The following is a 25,096-nucleotide window of genomic DNA, read 5'->3' as shown; positions in this document are numbered from 1 at the left end:
TAACAAGGAACTCGACGAGCAAAACGATGTGTTTCGCCAGTCGAGTTTCTCGGTCGTGTGTACGAGGCCTGAGTAAAAACATATAAGTACCAAGTGAAGCCTGGTATCAAAAATTGCCCTGGTCTTGGCCAAAACGTGTGGCCAAAGTGCCTTTTCTCACAATGAGGTAAAATGTAATTAACACTACGCTGCCAATGTGAAGTGTAGCTGCTAACATGGCTGATTTGAAAAAAGCAAAAAGACAAAAAAGGTGTATATGTGTTGCCCTTAGACAATGTCAATCATAATAAACAACATTGGAAAAAATGAATGCAAATAAATGTGTCCTTCAAACAAACGACAATAGTTCACAGATATGCATCAACTGTGTAACGACTGGCAGAAATGTTATATATATATATAACAAAGTCCATATATGATGAAGTGAATGAGTGAAATATCAAAAACAGCAATAAAATAAAACCAGTTTGGGGACCCCACCCTCCATCACAGGTCTGGCTATATTGCATTTTTCCGCCTAGCAGAGGCTATGATGTTCGTTTAAACCACGATCCTTCCATCGATCATCTATGATCACAGTCTTTACAAGCCTGTTTTGACTTTTGGTGACGTATGTCCACATAAGTCCAATTGTTCCGGTAAGCCTGCATTTTCTCTGGTGGCAGGTCAATACTACACACAGAGGAAGTCACTTATTGCTGTTTTTGATATTTCACTCATTCACTTGGTTAAACGTCATCATATATGGACTTTGTTATATATATAACATTTCTGCCAGTCGTTACACAGTTGATGCATATCTGTTAACTATTGTTGTTTGTTTGAAGGACACATTTATTTGCATTCATTTTTTCCAATGTTGTTTATTATGATTGACATTGTGTAAGTGCTACACATATACACCTATCTCACAATGAGGTAGAATGATAGACAGAGCACCCCCGGAATGCCACTCCCAGGGGGTGCTTACAGTGCCACCATCAGGGGGGGCAGACTATACACTTGTAGGGGGCCTGGCTACCTGGCAGGGCTGGGAGAGGGTAGGGGCTGGTGCAGGGGTGCTTTGTGGTCTGCTAGCTTTCTATATTCTTTGCACTACAGAAGAGTCAGTACCTGCTGCTATGTGTCAATACATCAGGCTCATTACTGCCACCTCTGGCTATTTCCTGCAGGTGCACACCTTGTGTGCTGTCTGTACTGTATTCTGGACTGTACCTGAATCCAGCTCATCTCTATTTCTCAGCAACATGTGTAAACAAGAGCTGGGACTAGGAGGACCACCTTTACAAGTGGGGGCTGTGTGTATATGTAAAGGGAGGGGACTGTTTGTATACAGGGGGATCAGATATGCGTGTGTGTGTACAGGTGTAAGGGGGGCTGAATGTGTACAAGCGTGAGGGAGTCACTCTGAATGTGTACAGATGTGGGGGGCTGTGTGTGTACAGGTGTGAGGGTGGGGGGCTGAATGTTCGCATGTGTGAGGGGGCTGGATGTGTACAGGTGTTAGGGGGGCTGAGTGTGTACAGGTGAGGGGGGCTGAGTGTGTACGGGTGTGGGGTGGCTGGATGTGTAAACGTTTGAGGAGGGGGCTGAGTACGTACAGGTGTGAAGAGGGGCTGAGTTTGTACAGGTGTTGGGGAAAGCCGAGTGTGTACATGTGTGAGGGGGAGCTGAGTGTGTACAGGTGTGAAGGGGAGCTGAGTATGTATAGGTGTGAGGGGGAACTTAGTGTGTACAAGTGTGAGGGAGGTGAATGTGTACAGGTGTGAGGGGGAGCTGAGTATGTACAGGTGTTAGGGGAGCTGAGTATGTATAGGTGTGAGGGGAAACTTAGTGTGTACAAGTGTGAGGGAGGTGAGTGTGTACAGGTGTGAAGGCGTGGGGCTTAGTAGGGGGCTGAGTGAACAACATGTGTAAACAAGAGCTGGGACTAAGAAGACCACCTTTACAAGTGGGGGCTGCATATATAAGTAAAGGGAGGGGGCTGTTTGTGTACAGGGAGACCAGAGCTGTGTGTGTGTTTACAGATGTGTGTTTGTGGTGGCAGACATATATACACATGTGAGAGGGGCTCAGTGCGTATGTACAGCTGTGAGGAGGAAGCTGAGTGCGTACAGGTGTGATGGGGGCTGAGTGCATAAAGATGTGGGGGGTAGGCTAAGTGCGTACAGGTGTGGGGGGCCTGGGTGCGTTCAGTTGTAGAGGGAGGTTGAGTGCGTACAGGTGTGGGGGGGGCTGAGTGCGTACAGGTGTGGGAGGGGGGCTACATACATAGGTTAAATAACATTGTGCCTGTGGTGTAACAATAGTAATGGCAACCCACTGTACCTGGGGTAGAAGGGGACCATATTAGAGAGGCTGCTAAGATAAGGTGGCCAGATTTTTAAAATGAAATCCGAGGACATATTTTTTCTTTACTAGTAATGGCGGCAATCAGCGACTCTCTGCCCGTCGCCGCCCGCCTCACAGCCTCTCAAGTCTTACTCTTTGGGCCCCGGCTACTACTGGATGGGGAGAGGAGGAAGATCACAGGGAAGGCAAGGAGATAGGCAGGTGGCTGGCCAGGATTTGAGCCAAGGCAGAAGAACATGCGAGCGGAGCTGAAGAAATATTCCCTCCGCTCCGACCAGCAGATGATCATCAGAAAGGGGCACAGATAATGGGAAAAATACAACCCCCCTATTTTAATTCTGCACTGATTGTCTTTGAAATTGCCCCTGCCCCCTATTAAATCCAATCTGGGGACAAAAACAAGGGACGGACTTGGTCCGGGGACAGTGTCCTCAATCAGGGGATTGTCCCCTGAAACTGGGGATGTCTGGTCACCCTATGCTAAGAGAAACGAAAGTGTTGAAGTCAAACCTCAGGATTGACTTTAGTCACAGATTCCCCTCTGTGAAGTTGCTTTATCTGTCTTACAGTGTAGGTTTATTGCCCTATGAACTTCTGCTGTAGATTAAAATTAAAATTAACCCTGTATGCCTGATGCTGTCAAAAATACCAGCGTATATTTTCTGCTTTAAAGGACAGCTGTGGTTTGTAGTTTTACAAAAATGTATAAAGAAGCTAAAGTTGAACAAAGTTTGTATTAGGGTTAAGAAGTAACATGGAGTTAAGCCGTGTACACACGATCGGTTTGTCCGATGAAAACAGACCGATGGACCGTCGTAGTTTTACCGCAATTTGGCGATATCGAATTTTTGACTGATGGTGTGTAAGCAAGACTGCTGAGAGCTCTTCTGCTTCCTGTCCTCGGTTCACCATACTTTATGTTAAAATTAAGATAAAGGTAAAAACTAACAAGCTTTGTCTCTTTTGTGATAAAGTAAACTTACCTGCCCGTTCCCATTCTTCTGTACAACACGTACGATGGCACTATAAAGGGGAAGTTCAATTCCAACGGTGCCACCCTTTGGGCTGCTTTTGCTGATCCTCGTGTTAGTAAAAGTTTGGTGAGAGATGATTTGCGCTTTTCAGCCTTGTGCTTTTCAGTCACTTACAGCGTGACGAATGTGCTATCTCCATTACGAACGCTAGTTTTACCAGAACGAGCACTACCGTCTCATACTTGATTCCGAGCATGCATGTTTTTACACCATCGGAAAAGCATACAGATAAACGGTTTTCCCGCTATGATTTTTTCCTGACGTTAAAAAAGAGATCCGTTCTTTTTTTTTTTCCAGCAATTTTCCCGTCTGAAAACTGCGATGGAGCATACACACAGTTGGAATTCCCGGCCAAAAGCTCTCATCGCAGTTTTTCCGACGGGAAAACCGGTCGTGTGTATGAGGCATTGAGTCGTGAAAGGGTGTTACATTCCCCACCAAACCTAGAAGCACCAGGTATTTTGTGGCATGGATGGTAAGTATAAGTGGGTTTAGGAGGGTGAGCTTTAAAGTAAGAAATGGCAACATGACATAGTTTAATAAAAAACAATACAAAATAATGAAAGAAATATGCAAAAGTGTGAATAATTGCAATAACTAAAAACATGCTCACTGAGAATACACTATACTTTCCCTGTAAAGTAAAACTATAATTTCACTCCAAGTAACAACCAACCTTTTTTTCAACTAGGGTTGGGTCGAACACCCCCCAGTTCCATTCACAACAGAACACACGAACAGGCAAAGGTTTCTAGCGAACATGTGAACCCTGTTAAAGTCTATGGGACACGAACATGAAAAATCAATGTGCTAATTTTAAAGGCTTATATCCAAGTTATTGCCATAAAAAGTGTATGGGGACCCGGGTCCTGCCCCAGGGGACATGTATCAATGCAAAAAAAGGTTTTAAAACAACCATTTTTTTAAGGAGCAATGAGTTTAATAATCCTTATAGTGAAACACTAAAAATGAAAGATTCCTTTAAATATCGTACTTGGGGGATCCCCTTAGCCCGCCTATAAAGTGGTGCATCTGTGCAATGGGCAGAACAGTGCCACAGCAAAATGACATTTTGAAAGGAAAAAATGTAATTTAAACTTGTTTTCGGCTGTATTGCCAACCCCTGGCAATATAGATGATAAATCAAGGAAAAAAACAGTGTAGCCCCCCCCCCCCCTGCCAGTCCATACCAGGCACTTTGGGTCTGTTATGAATTTTAAGGGGAACTCCACGCCAAAATGTACAAAAAAATTGTTGTGGGGGTCCCCGCGAAAATTCATACCGGATCCTTATCCGAGCATGTAGCCGGAGGTCAGGATGGGGGGGGGGGACGAGCAAGCGCCCCTCCCTCCTGAACCATACGAGGCCCCATGCCCTTAACATTGAGAGGGTGCTTTGGGGTCAAAGGGCCATATCCGGCTCCCGGGCCGCAGTTTGTTAAAGACATTTTGTATTTGTTTCCCAAAGTAGCTCAGCTGCTTTTGGTTAGCAACATATTCTTTGGCTTTATAAGTTGTGTGAATAATTTATTGTTGCTTTTATTGGCTCTGCAAAACATACTCTTAATAAAGATAAATACATGTTGAAGACCTAAAGTGTATTCGCACCTTAACGTATATATATGGGGATTGGTTTCCTTTATCCCCTTATTCATAGTAAGTCTAAAGCAAGTTTTAGACTTTACACACCTAGTTGACCCTGCCAGTCCCCTCCATTAATGTTTACTTAATGCATCCTTGCATGGTCAGTGTTCACCTCTGGCATCTTCCTGGGAGCTACAAGACATTGTGCACATGCACAGTGAGCCTGTACCTTCATGGTTAGAATGCAGATGATATATCCCCCCTGCCCAACCCTGCTATCTGCTTAAAGGGGTTGTAAAGGTACAATTTTCTTTTCCTAAATAGCTTCCTTTACCTTAGTGCAGTCCTCCTTCATTAACCTCATCCTTCCATTTTGCTTTTAAATGTTCTTATTTCTTCTGAGAAATCCTCACTTCCTGTTCTTCTGTCTGTAACTCCACACAGTAATGCAAGGCTTTCTCCCTGGTGTGGAGTGTTGTGCCTTCCCCCTCCCTTGGACTACAGGAGAGTCAGGACACTATCTACGTTGCAGATAGAGAAAGGAGCTGTGTGTTATTGGGCGTCCTGACGCTCCTGTAGTCCAAGGGAGGGGGCGAGCACGACACTCCACACCAGGGAGAAAGCCTTGCATTACTGTGTGGAGTTACAGACAGAAGAACAGGAAGTGAGGATTTCTCAAAAGAAATAAGGACATTTAAAAGCAAAATGGAAGGATGAGGTAAGTGAAGGAGGACTGCACTGAGGTAAAGGAAAAAAAATTGTACCTTTACAACCCCTTTAAGTCTAGTACACACAATGAAATTATCGGATGAATAATCATCCGTTTTTCTTTTTGTATGCTACTCCCCATATTGAAAATATAGAGGTTGCTACGTAAATTCTCGTATGACAGAATAAAAATCCGAAAGTGATGTAATGTATTGTATTTTTATTGTATTTTCTATGAAAATATACTGAGTAAACAAAAATCGTACGAGAAAAATGTTTGTGTTTGCCCATTTGAAAAAATGTGGGCAAAAGCTGTGTACTAACAATCAGGTTATCGTATGATCGGTTCGAAAGCGGTATTTTTTGTACGACTTTCTGATCGTGTAGGGATTACAGGATGCTTTGCTTGCTCTCTTGTGATCAGACTGCTGCTGACACAACCCCACCTAGTTTGAATGATAGCGGCTGGGATATGTGCTGTCAGAAGAAACTGGTTTCCACACCAATCACCACCACTTGGAGCCTCATGAGACTCTCATGCATAGTGGTCATGTGACCAGTTGCATACAATAGTAAAGATATTTACAATGTCTTTTTGTTTTTGTTTTACGTTAGATTTGTCATTAAAAATTGTTTTAACCTTTTTAAGGAAGACAGGGTTCACATACCCTATAACATCTATTATATGACATCAATTTCCTGAGCACAGTTCTTTCTTTAAAGTACACATTGAACGTTGTAAAAACTTGCAGCTTTCGCCAGATTCATCAGAATCTAATTATAATAAACTAATAATTTTCAGGTTCAGTTGGAATTTGTCATCACTTGGGCGAAAGCCAAACACCACATTTATAAAGGAAACATTAAAATTACAGCCTTCAATCACCATGTGGCTTTTGGATCCAGCTATGGCAAATTAAAATAAATGTACTAATCTACAATTTCCATTCCAGACCCAGGACTATTTCTCATGAATGAATGATTCTTTGATATATGAAGACATTTCTTTAGGGCTCTGTATCCAGTAGACTGATTCAGCTGTGTTCAGTGTACATGTATAGTATGTATACTGTACATGAAACATGTTTACAGAAGATAGAATTAACCTTAATATGGCGATGTCTGGTTTGGTTTAGAAGCAAGCAAAATGTATTCCTTTTTTGTGTTTATATGACGTACATCCACAAATTCTAGTCTATTTTGTTTCCTTAACTGCCTGATATTCTACTAAAATATATCCTTAAAGCATTATGCAAATTGTAGTACGTCAAGAGAATTATGGTTTAGATGGCGCTGGCAGATATATTGTCGATGCAACGTTTACTATTTTACAGGAACCATGTGGGACAAGAAGCCTTAAAAACAAGAAACCCACAACTTAATTTTAATGTACTCTCTAAAAATGTGCAAAACATTAAAAAATAATGCATGTGGTACAATCTACCACTTACCTTGTAACTGACCGTAGAAGACTGCTAAATCTCTGTTATGCTCTCTATGCAACGGGAGCATGTTTAGTGCTAGAAATGACAAAGTGTGGTAGAAACCTGCCATATCAAGTGTCTTTAAAGAAAAAAAGTTATAAAAGAACAAAAAAGCGCTACTTTTTTAATTCCATCTATTCGCAGTATTTGGGGTGAGAAATTGATAGCTGGAGTGAAACCTGAAGGGCCATTGGTTTCACAATATTTATCATTGTATAATTGCCTCTACCTTTGCTTAAAAATTGATAACATTTCACAAATTGTGGGGACCCCTAACAGTAAAATTATTTTCGTAGCATGGAACCCGTACTACAGTGGTGTCTCGCAGCAGTGACACCTATGCTAAAATCAGGAGATAGGGTCTCCTCCAGCCCCTTCCACCTGACAATCATCACCAGTCAGCGGATCTCTAGTCTACTGCCCCCCTGCCATGCCCTGAACTGAATGGGCGGCTGCAAAGAGGGGTTGGCGCGGGCTCTAGGAACAGCACAACTGGGTGGCCGAGAAAAGGCTGGGAGAGTGGGCTTCAGAAAAAGGCCAGGATTTGGTGACCCCTGGCAAATCATCATTTGACCCCCAAGGGGGTCCCGACCCCCAGGTTGAGAACCACTGCTCTATAACAAGGGTGTCAAACTCAATTTCATTGGGGGCCGCATCAACATTATGATTTCCCTCAAAAGGGCCGGTTGTATCTGTAAGATTGGATGTCCAGCGCATTCCCTCCCCTTACATTAGATGTCAAGAGCCACCCCACTGTCAGAAGTTGAGTCCCCCACTCTCCCTTACATCACAGTGCACCCCTCTTTCCTTATGCTGCTGCTGGGAAGAAGCTAGATGAATTGCTTGAAAGCAGAAAGTAGCGGTCTGAAGGAGGACCAGAGTAAGGTGACCAGATTTTTAAAATGAAATCCGGGGACATATTTTTTCTTTACTAGTAATGGCAGAAATCAGCGACTCTCTGCCCTTCGCCGCCCGCCTCACAGCCTCTCAAGTCTTACTCTTCGGGCCCCGGCTACTACTGGATGGGGAGCGGAAGAAGATCACTCTGCCAAGGAAGGCAAGGAGACAGGCAGGTGGATGGCCAGGATTTGAACCAAGGCAGAAGAACATGCGAGCGAAGCTGAATGGGCATGCGCCCAAAACTGAAGAAATATTCCGCTCCGCTCCGACCAGCACATGATCATCAGAAAGGGGCACAGATAATGGGAAAAATACAACCCCCCTATGCTAGTAGGCACTGACTTTCTTTGAAATTGCCCCTGCCCCCTATTAAATCCAATCTGGGGACAAAACCAGGGACAGACTTAATCAGGGGACAGTGTCCTCAATCAGGGGACTGTCCCCTGAAACTGGGGATGTCTGGTCACCCTTGACCAGAGGGGGGCTGGAGCTCTCCGGCAGCTGCAGAAGAGCTGCGAGGGCCACATGAAATGGCCTGGAGGGCCGGATTTGGCCTGCGGGCCTTGTGTTTGACACCTGTGCTCTTTAAGATCCAAGAAAATACTCTGACATTCCTGAAACCTGCTTCTTCACATTGCTTTAGCCTCCTGGGACGCTGAAGTTTCTGCGGTATAAGGAAAAACTACACACCTCCCTTCACCGCAGTGCACGATTGGGGCCTGAGCGACATTGATTCATGCGCTTATGTTAAGTTTGTTTTAAAAGGTAGTGAACAAAATTCTCAAAGATGACCAATTGATTTTTCAGGAGAAGTTTGTAAGATGAGATCATCACTTTCAACCGTTCATGCATCGTAAACCAGCAGAGGCAAGAGCAATCAAGTCTAAATCTACAGTAAAGATACTTTCTTTTCTTTAGCCACAATTAGGTTGGCCATGAACAAGCAGGTTTTTCACGAAATTCAACAAAAGTTCAAAGATAATAGAGGTTTCTCAAGAAACAAAATAACTGGTTTCCAACTAATAACAGCAACAGCCTTGTTCCTTATGATTAAAGTCTACGTTTACGTTGTACTAATGCACTATGCAGTCAAGGGACCCCAGTGCTTTTATAAAGAATTTGTAGCTAAATTTGGAGTTTAATTTAAGCACCATACCTGCAGTCCCATTGCAGGTTACCTACAGCCTGGATGAAAGATGAATAATGGAGGGGATCCAAGCAATAGCGCCCCATCCATTAGGGGTGCACAGGCGCCGTCCCCCCTACCCATGCATCCAGCCCACTGATCTACATGCAGGGCGCCAGACCATGGATTTCAATTTGAACTGCTTCAGCCCCGGACCATTTCGCTGGCCAAAGACCAGGCCACTTTTTGCGATTCGGCGCTGCGTCGCTTTAACTGACAATTGCGCGGTCGAGCGATTTGGCATTTTTATTATTTTATTTTTTTACTAGTAATGGCGGCTGTCTGCGATTTTTATTGTGACTGCGACTTAATGGCGGACACATCGGACACTTTTGACACATTTTTACAGCGATCAGTGCTATAAAAATGTACTGATTATTGTAAAAATTACATTGGCAGTGAAGGGGTTAACCACTAGGTGGCACTGAAGGGGTTAAGTCAGTACTAGGGAGTGATTCTTACTGTTATGGGGCGTGGCTACGAGTGACACGTCACTGATGATCGTTCCCGATCACGGGGGAACAGCCATCAGTGACATGTCACTAGGCAGAATAGGGGAATGCCTTGTTGACAAAGGCATCGCCCTGTTCTGCTTTTGCCGACCGCAATCGGTGGCCACCCGAGAAGATCGAGTTCCCAGAACCCGCGAGCACACTAGCGAGGCACGTCCCCCCTTGGGAGGCAAATTTAAAGGGACGTACAGGTACGCCCATTTGCCTGCCCGTGCCATTGTGTTGACGTACATCTGCGTGCAGCGGTCGGCAAGTGGTTAAGCAAGTAATTAGAGCCAAAGGCTTGAATAGGCTTTAAAAATGGGTGGGCTCAGGGGGCACCCAGTTGTGTGACAATAGCGACAGTTGTGTGACACTGATCCTCCTCCCGGCCAATCAGGGAGATCCGTCACCCAATTGGCTGAAAGGACAGACGATCCTATTGGACGCCTAGGAGGAGGAGGGAGGAAACGCATGGCGGAACCACCATGATGCAGAAGAGGAAACAGGAGACGCCCATAGAAGCCCGCAACCCGCCCACTTGATGACCGACCAGGGGGGTGGGATTGGGGGTGCAGGTGATCTGACCACAGACCGACTGACCAACCTTCTTAGAACGGGCAGGGAGGATTGGACTTTATTGCATACTTACATTGGTCCAGCTTGGCCCAATGTAAGTATGTATACCTCATACCTGAGGCTCAGCTGATGAAGCTGACAATCACTATTGTAGTGACCGTTACTACAGTGATAACCACAAGTCATGTGCCGAGCGGCTTCCCCTCTGCACACAAACCGCAGAGGGTTGCTTGCTCAGTACGACCACCATTCTCAGGCACCTGTTTGGACAAGGGGGAGATCATGACCTCATCAGTCTTTCTCTCCCCCTTGCTCAATCAGAGAATGCTTTGCATTCATTGAAAAAATACAAGGCATTCTGTGAATGGCGGCGAACCCAGAAAATTGTGGTTCTTACTAGCAGTAGCACCAGTTACTACAGTATTTGTCAGCTTCCCAGCAGCCCCTTAAAGAGGAAGTAAACCCTCTGTAACGAAACGGAAAAAAAAAATACCCTGCAACACAAAGACATAATGAGCTAGTATGCATAGCATACTAGCTCATTATGAAGTACTTACCTGAGATTGAAGCCCCAGCAGCCGTCCTCGTTGGTCTCCTCTGTCGCAGCCATAATACCCGGAGTGAGTTCCGGGTATCGCGGCTCCAGCGCTGTGACTGGCTGGAGCCACGATGACGTCACTCCCGTGCATGTGCGCGGGAGCTGGCCACTAACGGCATGTCCCATTCATTAACGACATGCTCAGTGCGCCTGCGCCGTTGTCTACATCGGTGCTGTCTTTTCTGCAAATATCTGCTAAACCGTGTAGGTTTAGGAGATATTTGTTGCACCTACAGGTAAGCCTTATTCTTACCTGAGGACGTCATATGACGTCCAGTCAGGATTCTACAACCACTTTGCCACCGTCAATCTGTCATTGGCGGGTGGCAAGTGGTTAACTTGACATTTTACAAGAACTTTACAATAAGTACAGTTGCAGGAGATTAGAGAGACTTTATATTTTTTTTGAGTAACAGATATCTGTTGAAATGTATTTTTTAAACCATTCTCCATAAAGATAGATGTTTTAATGTCATTGTGTTCTGAGTATGTAAATTTATAACTGCTGATGTAAAAAAAAAAAAATTATATGTTTTAAAAAAATTATAATATATAAGCATATATTACTATTATTCATTGCTCACAAAAGTTCTAAGGATATGATAATGACCCAATCTTACAGCAAACTAGTTATGATTGGGCTTATGTGGGAATTTAAATGTTTATTCTAGTTATTATAACTGTGCATGCTTACACATGAAGCATTTACAGTTTCACTTTATTCAGCTTTACTTACTTTGTCTGAAAATGGCACATTAATATCAGATATGACCAGGCCCGGATTTACTCCCTTTGCCGCCCCAAGGCCAGGTCCTTCAATGCCGCCCCCGCCTGCGCAGTACAGGGGGGACATTATCCGCAGGACACTGAGAAGCGGGGGGGGGGAGGGTGCTGCTGCCGAATATGACATTGAGAGGTGGGGGGGGGGGGGTGCTGCTTCCGAAAATTGCATAGAGAACTGGGGGGGGGGGGTGCTCACCGCCACTTCCCTCAGTTTTCTCTCCTCTCACCATCCGTGACATGACAGGGGGGAACTCCCGAAGTGAAAGTGGTGAAAGTGTCCTCTCCGCCACAGTGCCGGCCCTGCACATACTGTGCCGCCCCGAGGCCTGGCCTTGTTGGCCTGTCTGGAATCCGGCCCTGGATATGACTTGAGGTTTGACACTTGCTTCCCGTCAGCTGACTAACCTTACCTACATCACATTGAAGCGGTGCGTGAGGTCAGTATTTTGACAAACCAGCAATTGTCCAACTTCAGGTAACCTTTGACCCTACGATGACCCCAACAATGGAAACTTCATATTTCTTTCATAACAGGTTCATTTTAAAGTGAATATACAGTAAATGCTAACAATCAACTTCTCTAATTTTCACCCATTTAGTTTGGAAAATTTAGCACTCAGGCCCCGTACACACGACCAGTTTCCTCGGCAGAATTCAGCTTCCGACCGAGTTTCTGGCTGAATTCTGCCGAGAAACCCGGCCGTGTGTACACTTTCGGCCGAGGAAGCCGACGAGGAGCTCGGCGAGGAAATAGAGAACATGTTCTCTATTTCCTCGTTGTTCTATGGGAGAACTCGTCCCGCCGAGCTCCTCGGCGGCTTCAGTGCAGAACTGGCCGAGGAACTCGATGTGTTTGGCACGTCGAGTTCCTCGGCCGTGTGTACGAGGCTTGACAGTGTTTGTTGTATCTGTTAAATAAGTGGAAACAAATCCTGCCAGGAATCTTGTAAGCTTATAACTTCCTGTATACTCTGCCTCAACAGAGTTCCCAACTTTCTCTGTGCACTACAGGACACATTTCTCCTATGTTATGGAGCACGGTAGGAGGAGTTTTGTAGTCCTAAATAGAGATGGGAAGGTCTGGGGGAAAAAACACTGAAAAAGAAAACACAGATTTTGTTCCCTTTTTTCATAGCTCTTCTTGAAAAATTGAATAAAGAATGAAGTGTGGGATATGCTATTTTATAATCAGTAATATATCTATGACATTATATTCAAATTATATAACATTAATACCGTAATGAAAGATTTCTGAGACTTTATGTAAAGTCGTAAATTATTGAAAGTTCTCTCAGCTGAAAACAAGCAAATCCTGGAATACAGTTCATGTAACACTGTATTTCTCAAATATGCATTTCTGCCATTAGGGGGCACTGCAGGGTAAAGGCTCCAGTTTAGTTTGCTAGTTTGATAGTTTCTGCCCTCTCTGGCCCTAATCGACTGGTAAGTGGGTGAATTTGTCTGACAAATTTGTTTCTTTTTTCTTATCTTTATTTATCTTAATTTTACATCTCTAGTCCTAAAAAAACTCCTTAAGGTGATAGTGCAGCTCGTCCTTAGTTAAGTACAGTCAGTGAGCATTGTCACCCTAGGACAGTTACTAGCAGGATCACTAGGTAAAAAAAGGGAATAAATCAGAAAAAGAAAACTGATGCAGCCACCAAATCTAAGGACTGCAAAGATATAATATTTTTTATATTATTTTTTCACAATTAGATATACTGTATTTCATGCATGAACATAAATGTATAGATTGGGTTTCTCCAAGTATGCATCGTTATGCTTTTAGAGACCCTGCTCCATCCAATATTGGGGATAGCAGCAATAATACAAAGTGAACCAGCATGATTGTGAACTGTGTTGGAGTTCATAGCATGAGAACAGTTGATCCATCTAGACCAGAGGTCTCCAAACTGCGACCTGGGGGCCAGATGCGGCCCTTAACTTGCATTTATCTGGCCCTTGGGGCACCATTTCATTCTCTGATACAAACTGTGGGGCATAATCCCTCCCAATGACACCGATGGGGCCCAATTTCTACCATTGGCACCAGCAATGGGGCCTGATGACACTAACGATGGAGCCCAATTCTTTCGTACAACACCAATGATGGGGCTCTATTCCTCCCAATGACATCAACAAAGGGGCACAATTGATTCCACTGACACCAAAGAAAGGGCATTGTTTTTTTTCCCACTGACATCAGGACCTGTTCTAAGCCCAGTGATCACAGTCCGGCCCCCCTAAACTGTCCCTTCAAAAGTTTGGAGACCCCTGATCTAGACCATGCTTATATTTTATCTCTAGCTGACTACATATACTGTGTTATTTTTTTGCTAAAATCTATTCTTTATTTATTGTAGCTCAGGCAGCACATTTTGGAGAATTCAAAGCAGTCTTCGACAAACCATGTACAAAAGTCATGACTCTGAGCTCCCCTGTCCTCAACGTAACACAGTTCACACTGTGCACCTATATAAAACTAGACTCTTCCGATCCCTGGACTGCTTTCACCTATAAGCTGCAATCCTCTCCAAGCAATGTATATGAAATTGGTTTACTCGGTGACAGCAGCAGTATAAAAATTTGGATGTTTGGAACTCCAATCAATGTCTATAAAAGGCTAAACTTGCTTACATGGTATGAAATGTGTATTACCTGGAGCGCCCAAACTCAAAACATGGATTTCTATATTGACGGTACTCTTGAAGAAAAACGCACACTGGAAAACTACACCGAGCTACAAGGAGGTGGCAATGTGGTTCTTGGCTGTTCAAACCTCGATGAAACAAATTCTACGATATCAGTAGGATTGGTAGGGGAACTGTACATGTTTAGGATGTGGGGAAAAAATGACATTGGTTATTTTCAAAAGTGCATTGATGGGGATGTTATAAAATGGGACATTGGATATTGGATCTACATTCCAGATGTGGTACAGCAAGATCTAACTCTCCATTGCGGTAAGTTTTCTTTCATTTATGGTTTATTATTATGCACATTCCCTTGAGTTACAAAAAAGTGATCACCTAGGCAAGCCATATAATGTTGCCAATATCCCTGATATAGATATAGAACAAAGAGTACAATCTCTCCCCCCCCCCCCCCCCCCCCCCCCCGGTACTATTGGGACTTTTTAGGCAAGCAATTGACAGAGATTAATAAAAAATATAAATTTTATTTTACAAACCAGATAAAAAAGGGTGTACAACATCACCAAAAGACGTTAAAGGGTAATATGACTGCGCTGAATTCTATTCAGTGGTCCAGAAGGCCCTGGGGAAATCTATTCCCTTGAGTTATGCATAGGCTTAGAGGGGTAATGGGGAAAACCTAAACTCTTGTTAAATGGTAAACTATAATTTGAGCACTGATGTAAGCTTGACTATACAAGCATACACCACTTTTAAGTACACAATAGGGTTTATTTACTATCGCTGGAGAGTGCAAAATCAGGCTCACTTCTGCATAAAAACCAATGAGCTTCTAACCCCAGATTGTCCAATTAAGCCTGGTAATAAAACCTGGAAGCTGATTGGTTTCTATGCAGAAGTGAGCCTGATTTTGCACTCTCCAGCGATAATAAATAATCCCCATTGTGTACTTAAAAGTGGGGTATGTCTGTAATTTCTGTAGAACATTTTTAGTTACAACAAATGTTTCTCCCGTCTGCGTGGATGATGCACTGTCAAAAAGAGGTGCAACAGTAATACATTATGGGGGTTATTTTACGAAAGGCAAATCTACTTTGCACTACAAGTTCACTTGCAGTGCATTTGTAGTACAAAGTGGATTTGCCTTTCGTAAATAGCCCCCTATGACATGCAATTCTATTGCACTTAAGTTATTACAGGACTTCTAACATATACAAGCTAGCACATTATGTATTGTTGGAGACAATAAACAGTGATATGTAGTGATGGTGCAGCTCTCAACTAAATAAAGTCCTTGATTAATGAATAGTTCATAAATATAAGTGGTGCTCTTATGCTGTGTAACAGTGATAGATGGAAACCGTCACCAACACCCAATCACACTGACTCTTACCCTAGGGTAAAGACATATGGGCAATAAGTAACATCCAATGGCAAACTCAGCAATCCTCCACTCAAAGGATATCCCCTCCTCCGGAGCAAGATTTCAATAGCACCGATAATCAGGTAATGGATGCCAATTCAAGAGTATATTACACCAACAGCCCACAAAAATGTCAGTTATAGCTTCCACCACAACAATGATACTCATGTCGTGGTGGAAGCTATAATTGACATTTTTGTGGGCTGTTGGTATAATATACTCTTGAATTGGCATCCATTACCTGATTATCGGTGCTAGTGAAATCTTGCTCTGGAGGAGGTGATATCCTTGGAGTGGAGGAATGATGGGTTTGCCATTGGATGTTACTTATTGTCTATATGTCTTTACCTTAGGGTAAGGCCTCGTACACACAACCGTTTTCCTCGACAAAATCCATCAAGAAACTTGGTGGCAGAGCTTTTTTGCTGAGGAAAACAGTCGTGTGTATGCTTTTCTTCGAGAAAACTGTCGAGGAACTCGCCGAGAAAAAAAGAGAACAAGTTCTCTTTTTCCTCGACGGGAGTGTCGAGTTCCTCATCGGGCTGGTTTTCGACGAGAAACACGATCGTGTGTATGCTAAGAAACCCGCGCATGCTCAGAATAAAGTATGAGACGGGAGCGCACCTTCGGTAAAAGTAGCGTTTGTAATTGAGATAGCACATTTGTCATGCTGTAACAGTCTGAAAAGTGCAAATCATCTCTTACCAAACTTTTACTTAACACGCAGTAACATGAGATTAGCAAAAGCAGCCCCAAGGGTTGTGCCAGTGGAATCAAACTTCCCCTGCCATTGTATGTGTTGTACGTCACCGCGTTTGAGAACGAGGAGATTTGATCTTGACAGTGTGTACGCAAAGCAAGCTTGTCAAGTTTCTCCACAAGCCTAAGGCCCCGTACACACCAGAGGATCTATCCGCTGGTATTTATCCGCGGATCAGTTCCAGCGGATAGATCCTGTGGTGTGTTTACGGCCCAGCGGATATTTATATGCAGATTTTTTTCGGGCCGATGGATTTCCAGCGGATACAAATTTCTTAGCATGCTAAGCAATCTATCCGCTGGAATCCTGTCCAGCGGATTCATCCGGTGGTCTGTACAGACTCACCGGATCAATCCGTCCGATCCCCTCCCTCGCATGCGTCGTAATGATTAGACGCATGCGTGGAAGTCTTTACCTTCCAGCGTCGCGCACGTCGCCGCGTCATCATCACGGCGACGGCGCGGCCACGTCACCGCGGATGGATTCCGCGCGGATTTCGATCTGATGGTTAGTACAACCATCAGATCAAAATCCGCCAGAGGATTTATCCGCGGGAACGGTCCGGAGGACCGTTCCCAGCGGATAATCCTCTCGTGTGTACTAGGCCTAACAAGGAACTCGTCGAGGAAAACGATGTGTCTTTTCCGACGAGTTCCTCGGTTGTGTGTACGAGGCCTCAGAGTCAGTGTGATTGAGTGTTGGTGACGGTTTCCATCTATCACTGTTACACAGCATAAGAGCACCACTTTGAATATTTATGAACTGTTAATTTATCATGGACTTTATTTAGTTCAGCGCTGCACCATCACTACATATCAGTATGACTACATAACGTTTAGCAATGACTGCTGTATTTTGCAGTGGCTTTTTTTTATTTTCCTGTCCACCTTTGCTGCTTCTGAGACATTCAGTTGATTAGATGTGAATTCCTAGTGGCCAGAGTAATTGTTTACTTGAACTGGTACTCATTTTACTTTTTTTAATGTTTTATCCAAATATGAAGCAAGTTGCATGCTATTACCTTATTTACTCAGAAAATACTCTTATATGCACCCTTGAGGCTGACTTATCCAAAGAATTTGGGAATTTAGCATTCGCCCTTTACCCTGATGCAATTTAAGACAATTTATGGCCAAAAACAGGACCTTCTCTGAAAAGGCAAATTGGTGGGTTGGGAAGTCAAGGAAATCAAGCACAGTTGAAACTAGAATCAGAAGGTTGCACAGGCGAGGTATGCATAGCTCTGTAAATTGTTATAGGGTGTATTTGTTATAGTGTTTAAGGTAGACTTTGTATGCTGTGTCAAATACTGTTAAGATACCATTTCAATTTTAAATTTGTGTGACCTCATGGGTGGTCACAAAAGAAAAACATTTTTGCCAGAAGGCAGCTCTCATAAATGATCTGTCTAGTTAGATAAAAAAAAAAGTTAATGTGTTTTATGAAGCCAGCTATTTCATGTTTTATTGCACTGTTAAGAATTCAAAAACTTTAGTCATCTGACTATAAGTACTTAGCGTTGATAGATTTATTCTGTCCGATGATGGTGCCATTTTAGGAACTGACAGGTAACAAACTTGATAAACAAATTAATTATGTGAATATTTTGTAACTTTTATTATATTAGTGATTACTATGGAGATGTGTTTGCCCTGTCATATATGATGGAGATGTGTTCACCCTATTGTGATTTTTTTTTTTACATTTAGGTGGTACTATTTTTTTTTTTACCTCACTGTATCTGGTATAAAAGGATATAGATAATCTAGCAAAACAAATTTATTAGCCCTCTATTATTTGATACCATTCACAAAGGCTCCACAGACCCCATATTTGTGTGTATGTATATATATATATATATATATATATATATATATATATATATATATATATATATAACATTCTTTATTTAATGAAATAATAAAAAAAGGGGGGGATAGGGTTGGGACTTTATATGAGGCCTATGATAGAACTACCACAGGCCTCCATCCCTGTAAGTAGATACAAAAAGGGGGGAGGGTTGGGACTTTAGATGAGATGCGTTTTTAGCAGTATGCAATTAAATATATATATGGAATATAAAAAATGTTTCCATATTAGCCAGGCTCAAAGTTGCCAACCAAAAAAGCACTAAACCAAATTAATCTGTCTAAATGTATGTAAATAAAAACAGAGGTTTACTGTAGTTGCATGTATCTGCAGATACCTGGGAAGCTGCAGGCCAACGGCAAGGCACTCTGTATGCTGCAGTCCTACCTATGAATTTTAAGGAAATTTTGAGCCCTGGGCTGTAATTTAGTAGAATGTACTAACCTTCAGGAGAAACTTCAGTGGGAAATTTCTCTTTAACAGAGCAGTGTTTGGCGCCGTGGGTAGTGGACAAGGTAAGTATTATTTTGTTTACAGGTACTTTTTTTACTGGTAAATTTATGTAAGTGACATAATCCACATCTCAGCTTTTGCCAGCCTGAAACCGAATAAATGGTGCGTTCAGCTTAGGGTGTTTGAAGCTTAAAGCGGGGGTTCACCCTATCGACAGGAAAAAAAAAATTTTTTTTTCTTTTACCTTTAAATCAGGCACTGTAGCGCGAGCTACAGTATGCCTGTCCCGAATTTTTTCCCCCCATACTCACCTTGTAGTCGTCCATCGAAGATACCGGGGAATGGGCGTGCCTCTGGAGACGGAGGATGATTGACGGCCGGCTCTGGCGCGTCACGCTTCTCCGGAAATAGCCGAAATAGGCTTGGTCTTCACGACGCGTGCGCATAGCCTGTGCGCACGCGCCGTGAAGAGCCGAGACCTACTCCGGCTGTCTTCGGGGAGAGTGACGTGCCAGGGCCGGCCGTCAATCATCCTCCCTCTCCATAGGCACGCCCATTCCCCGCGGGAGCCGGAATCTACGATGGACGACTACGAGGTGAGTACGGGGTTAAAAAAATCGGGACAGGCATACTGTAGCTCGCGCTACAATGCCTGTCTCGATGGTAACATCATGTGGGTCAGGGTGAACTACCGCTTTAATGAAGAGTTGGGGCCAGCGGGAAAAATATGTTATTATTTTATTTATTTTAGTTTCACTTTAATCACACTTCATTTATGTAGTGGAAAAACGCATCACTGGCAGTACAATGTCAAGTGAAAAGTATACATACAACGGTAAGGAAGATGCACAAGTACTGTATACTGTATAAAGAATAAATCAGTCAAGATCTATTCATTTGAGGGTTACATAAACATTCTGTTTAGTGTAAATACAAATAAACATTTTCAGCATGAAATCATGGTATGTTACATAAAAATTGGTCCTTTGCTGTAATTATTTTAATTTTTCATATGATGTAATGTAAATTCTCAGGATATACATTTCTTTTTAGTTATTACAACAGACATGGTTCTTGAAGGTATATTTTGCTTCAGCTCAGCAGACCACATTCTAAAACCACAGTGACGATATCCTTCCTCAACATTACTAATTAAAACCAGACTGTGCTCAAAAACTCTCTTTGACAGGGAGAGCAAATGGAGAAGTGATATTATGGGGGGGGGGGGGGGGATATATTCAGTATGGGTCATGTTGCACATGTCTATGTGTTACATAGTTGACGTGAATAAATTCAAATATACGCAGAGGTCGAAAAATGTCCATTATTTACTAAGGTAAACGTCTTTAACCACTTGCTTACTGGGCACATAAACCCCCTTCGTTCCCAGGCGAAATTTCAGCTTCCGGCACTGCGTCGCTTTAACTGACAATTGCGCGGTCGTGCGACGTGACTCCCAAACAAAATTGGCGTCCTTTTTTCCCCACAAATAGAGCTTTCTTTTGGTGGTATTTGATCACCTCTGCGGTTTTTATTTTTTGCGCTATAAACAAAAAAAGAGCGACAATTTAAAAAAAATATATATTTTTTTTACTTGTTGCTATAATAAATATCCCAATTTTTTTTTTAAAAAAAATCTTTTTTTTCTCAGTTAAGGCCGTACGTATTTTTCGACGTATTTTTGCAAAAAAAAAAAAAAAAATCGCAATAAGCGACTGGTTTGCGCAAAAGTTATAGCGCCTACAAAATGGGGAACAGAATTATTTTTTTTTTTATTATTATTTTTTTTACTAGTAATGGCGGCGATCTGCGATTTTTATTGGGACTGGGATATTGCGGCGGACGTATCGGACACTTTTGACACAAATTTGACGCCATTCACATTTATACAGCGATCAGTGCTATAAAAATGCACTAATTACTGTATAAATGTGACTGGCAGGGAAGGGGTTAACACTAGGGGGTGAGGAAGGGGTTAACTGTGTAGCCTGGGCGTGTTCTAACTGTGTGGGGGGAGGGGGGTGACTGGGGGAGGTGACCGATGCTGTGTCTCTATGTACAAGAGACACAGATCGGTCTCCTCTCCTCTGACAGCACGTGGAGCTCTGTGTTTACACACAGAGCTCCACGTCCCTGCTGTCACCTGCCGTGTCACCGACGATCGCGTGTACCCAGTGGACATCGCGGCCGCCAGGTACACGCATCGGGTCTTCGGCGATGCGCCGGGACAGTTTTTACCCGCCGCGCGCCTTTTATGTGCGGGTAATGCACATAAAAGGCCGTGTTTAAACGGCCACTTGGCACTTGAGAGCCGCGCTTGCGCGCCTTTTATGTGCGGGTAATGCACATAAAAGGCCGTGTTTAAACGGCCACTTGGCACTTGAGAGCCGCGCTGCGGACGTATTTTGTCTATAGCGCGGATCTCAAGTGGTTAAAAAGCAATGTTGTTTTTTATTCCCTCTGAAAGCAATTTAAAGGGGTTGTAAAGGTACAATTTTATTTCCTAAATAGCTTCCTTTACCTCAGTGCGGTCCTCCTTCACTTACCTCATACTTCGATTTTGCTTTTAAATGTCCTTATTTCTTCTGAGAAATCCTCACTTCCTGTTCTTCTGTCTGTAACTTTACACAGTAATGCGAGGCTTTCTCCCTGGTGTGGTGTGTCGTGCTCGCCTCCTCCCTTGGACTACAGGAGAGTCAGGACGCCCACTAACACACAGCTTCTTTCTCTATCTGCAACGTAGAGAGCGTCCTGACTCTCCTGTAGTCCAAGGGAGGGGGCGAGCAGGACACTCCACACCAGGGATAAAGCCTTGCATTACGGTGGTGAGTTACAGACAGAAGAACAGGAAGTGAGGATTTCTCAGAAGAAATAAGGACATTTAAAAGCAAAATGGAAGGATGAGGTAAGTGAAGGAGAACTGCACTAAGGTAAAGGAAGCTATTTAGGAAAAAAAAATTGTACCTTTACAACCCCTTTAACGCTAATTTTGTAATGTAACTATTTACTGATTATAGCAAGAAAAGTTGAAAGTGGGAAGTTGAATACTGAGTTCACTGTAACCCTGATTTTTTCAGAGGTTGGATCCTCCAACTGTCTTTCACATTAATGTCTAGACTCATGCCCCGTACACACGATCGGAAATTCTGACAGCAAAAGTCTGATGTGAGCTTTTGAACGGAAATTCCGACCGTGTGTATGCTCCATCGGACTTTTGCTGTCCGAATTTCCGCCAACAAAAGATTAAGAGCTGGAAAATCCGATCGTCTGTAGGAATTCCGACACGCAAAATTCCGTCACATGCTCGGAAACAATTCAACGCATGCTCGGAAGCATTGAACTTCATTTTCTCAGCTCGTTGTAGTGTTGTATGTCACCACGTTCTTGACAGTCGAAAGTTCCGAGAACTTTTGTGTGACCGTGTGTTTGCAAGCCAAGCTTGAGTGGAATTCCGTTGGAAAACCCATCCAAGGTTTTTCCGACAGAAAATCCGATCTTGTGTACGTGGCATAAGTGTTTGCATATTTTTCGCTCCATAAAACGCACCTAGTTTTAGAGAAGGAAAACAAGAAAAAAAAATCTGAACCAAAGGTGTACTAAAATATTTACCAGTGCCCATGAAATGCAGCCTTACCAGTGCCATAAATGCAGTCTGACCAGTGCCACGAATGCAACCTTACCAGTGCCATAAATGCAGCCTGACCAGTGCCATGAATGCAGCCTGACCAGTGCCATGAATGCAGCCTGACCAGTGCCATAAATGCAGCCTGACCAGTGCCATGAATGCAGCCTGACCAATGCCATGAATGCAGCCTGACCAGTGCCATAAATGCAGCCTGACCAGTGCCATAAATGCAGCCTGACCAGTGCCATAAATGCAGCCTTACCAGTGCCATAAATGCAGTCTGACCAGTGCCACGAATGCAACCTTACCAGTGCCATAAATGCAGCCTGACCAGTGCCATGAATGCAGCCTGACCAGTGCCATGAATGCAGCCTGACCAGTGCCATAAATGCAGCCTGACCAGTGCCATGAATGCAGCCTGACCAGTGCCATGAATGCAGCCTGACCAGTGCCATAAATGCAGCCTGACCAGTGCCATAAATGCAGCCTGACCAGTGCCATAAATGCAGCCTGACCAGTGCCATAAATGCAGCCTGACCAGTGCCATAAATGCAGCCTGACCAGTGCCATAAATGCAGCCTGACCAGTGCCATAAATGCAGCCTGACCAGTGCCATAAATGCAGCCTTAGCAGTGCCACAAATGCAGCCTTAGCAGTGCCATAAATGCAGCCTTAGCAGTTCCATAAATGCAGCCTTAGCAGTGCCATAAATGCAGCCTTACCAGTGTCATAAATGCAGGCCTAGCAGTGCCATAAATGCAGGCCTAGCAGTGCCATAAATGCAGCCTTACCAGTGTCATAAATGCAGCCTTACCAGTGTCATAAATGCAGCCTTACCAGTGTCATAAATGCAGGCCTAGCAGTGTCATAAATGCAGCCTTACCATTCCCATAAATACAGCCTAACCTGATATCATCACATCCGTACTCCATTGTGCCACTCGGGCTGCGCTGTCTTCTGTCTGTCCTCCGCTCTCCTGCCTCTATTCTGGTACTAACATGGCAGTGGCCATAAGACACAGAGACCTTTCCCCCCATATTTTTGGAGGAAAAAAGTGCATCTTATGGAGCGAAAAATATGGTACATAGTGTACAGTTAACATTTTTAAATGTCTCTCTAGACAAAATATTTGGGAATGTTTGGATCGTGTAGAGAACGTTTCGAACTCTGCTACATTTTTATTAATCTCTGTGTCCCTGGTGAGGACATTTACCATTTCTGTTTGTTCTAGTTACCATTGTCACTAGGTTAGAAAGTGATGGAGAGACAACATTTTACAGTTTTTTTTTTTTTTATACCACTTCAGACTCAACCAAAAAGGACAGCGAGACTTGCTCACGGTTAATTTGCCCATTACGTCTCTTCTATGGTTTCGCATCATATGTGGTTTATCCCAACCCTTTTTTTTACATGAATATTCCTTCTTTTTTATGAAAAAAAAGTCATTCCTAAATGAACAACAAAAATTAGTTGTAACCATCATTTCCTCAAAACAACACTCGCATCAAGTGATCCCATGTTTCATCCATTTATTCCCCCCTACTCCTAATCCTCCGGATCTGTCGATCTCCATTAGCATTCAACTTATTTATTTGTTTCTTCTCCTGTCTGTTTCTATCATTGCCTGCACAAATTTTTCTGAAGTTTTGAAAGCTCTCCATTTCTCCCAGACTGTTCTACCTCTGTCTGCTATATAATCTACTCGTTGTATCCACTCTTTTATGGATGGCCTCTTTGGATGTAACCAGTCTTTGGGAATTAGGCCCTTTGCTGCATTTAGCAACACCGGAACTAAAGTTATTCCATACTGTTTTTTTGGCCTGTCTGTTCCGTGAAACAAACAAGTCAGGCCTTGTACACACGACCGAGTTTCTCGGCAAAAACCAGCAAGAAACTTGCTGGGAGATAATTTTTTGCCGAGGAAACCGGTCGTGTGTACATTTTCGTCGAGGAAACTGTCGAGAAACTCAACGAGCCAAAAATAGAGCATGTTCTCTATTTTCTTGACGGGAATGGAGAAAATTGGTTTGTCGAGTTCCTCGACAGCCTAACAAGGAACTCGACAAGGAAAATGATGTGTTTCGCTCGTCGAGTTCCTCGGTCGTGTGTACGAGGCTTCAAGGTATTCCACAAAATCTTCTCCCCTGATATTTCTTCTATATATTCTAAAACTTCTTCCCAGTACTCTTGTACATTTTACAGTTATTACTGTATACAGAGATAAGAGTAAACTTTCCATTAATAACACCAGTGTTATTGGGAACTAATGGCCGGTACACGATCAGAAAATCATACGAAAAATACAGATTTCAAAGCAATCGTACGATAATTTGATAGATTAGTACAGAGCTTTCCAGAGCCGATCGGGATAGTTCATCTGACATGGGACAAGCACGAAAAATGTTCTTGTATGATACCAGATTGGACTATTTTCATTTAATTAGTACAGTTGTCGTTCGAAAATACAATACAAATACATTACATTATATGACTTCCGAAGTTTTATTCTGTGGTACAAGAATTTTTGTAACTTTTAGTAAACTCTTCATTTTCGATATGAGATTAGCATGCAAAAAACAATGGACGATCACTTGTCCGATAATCTCATTGTCTG

At 43.2% G+C, this 25,096-nt stretch overlaps 1 protein-coding gene across 2 annotated transcripts in view; it reads left to right on the top strand.

Moving 5' to 3' along the window:
* ADGRG2 (adhesion G protein-coupled receptor G2) overlaps positions 1-25,096 on the top strand; it is a 216,903-nt gene that overhangs the window by 55,999 nt on the left and 135,808 nt on the right. For both annotated transcript variants that reach the window (XM_040338220.1, XM_040338219.1), the window contains exon 3: positions 14,062-14,661. In XM_040338220.1, coding sequence (XP_040194154.1) covers positions 14,062-14,661 — 600 coding nt within the window. The remainder of the gene's footprint in view (positions 1-14,061; positions 14,662-25,096) is intronic.

The sequence above is a fragment of the Rana temporaria genome, chromosome 2 (assembly GCF_905171775.1).
Source record: "Rana temporaria chromosome 2, aRanTem1.1, whole genome shotgun sequence".
NCBI lineage: Eukaryota > Metazoa > Chordata > Amphibia > Anura > Ranidae > Rana > Rana temporaria.
The sequence above is the reverse complement of the archived record's forward strand: the minus strand, read 5'-3'. Positions and strand labels throughout refer to the sequence as shown.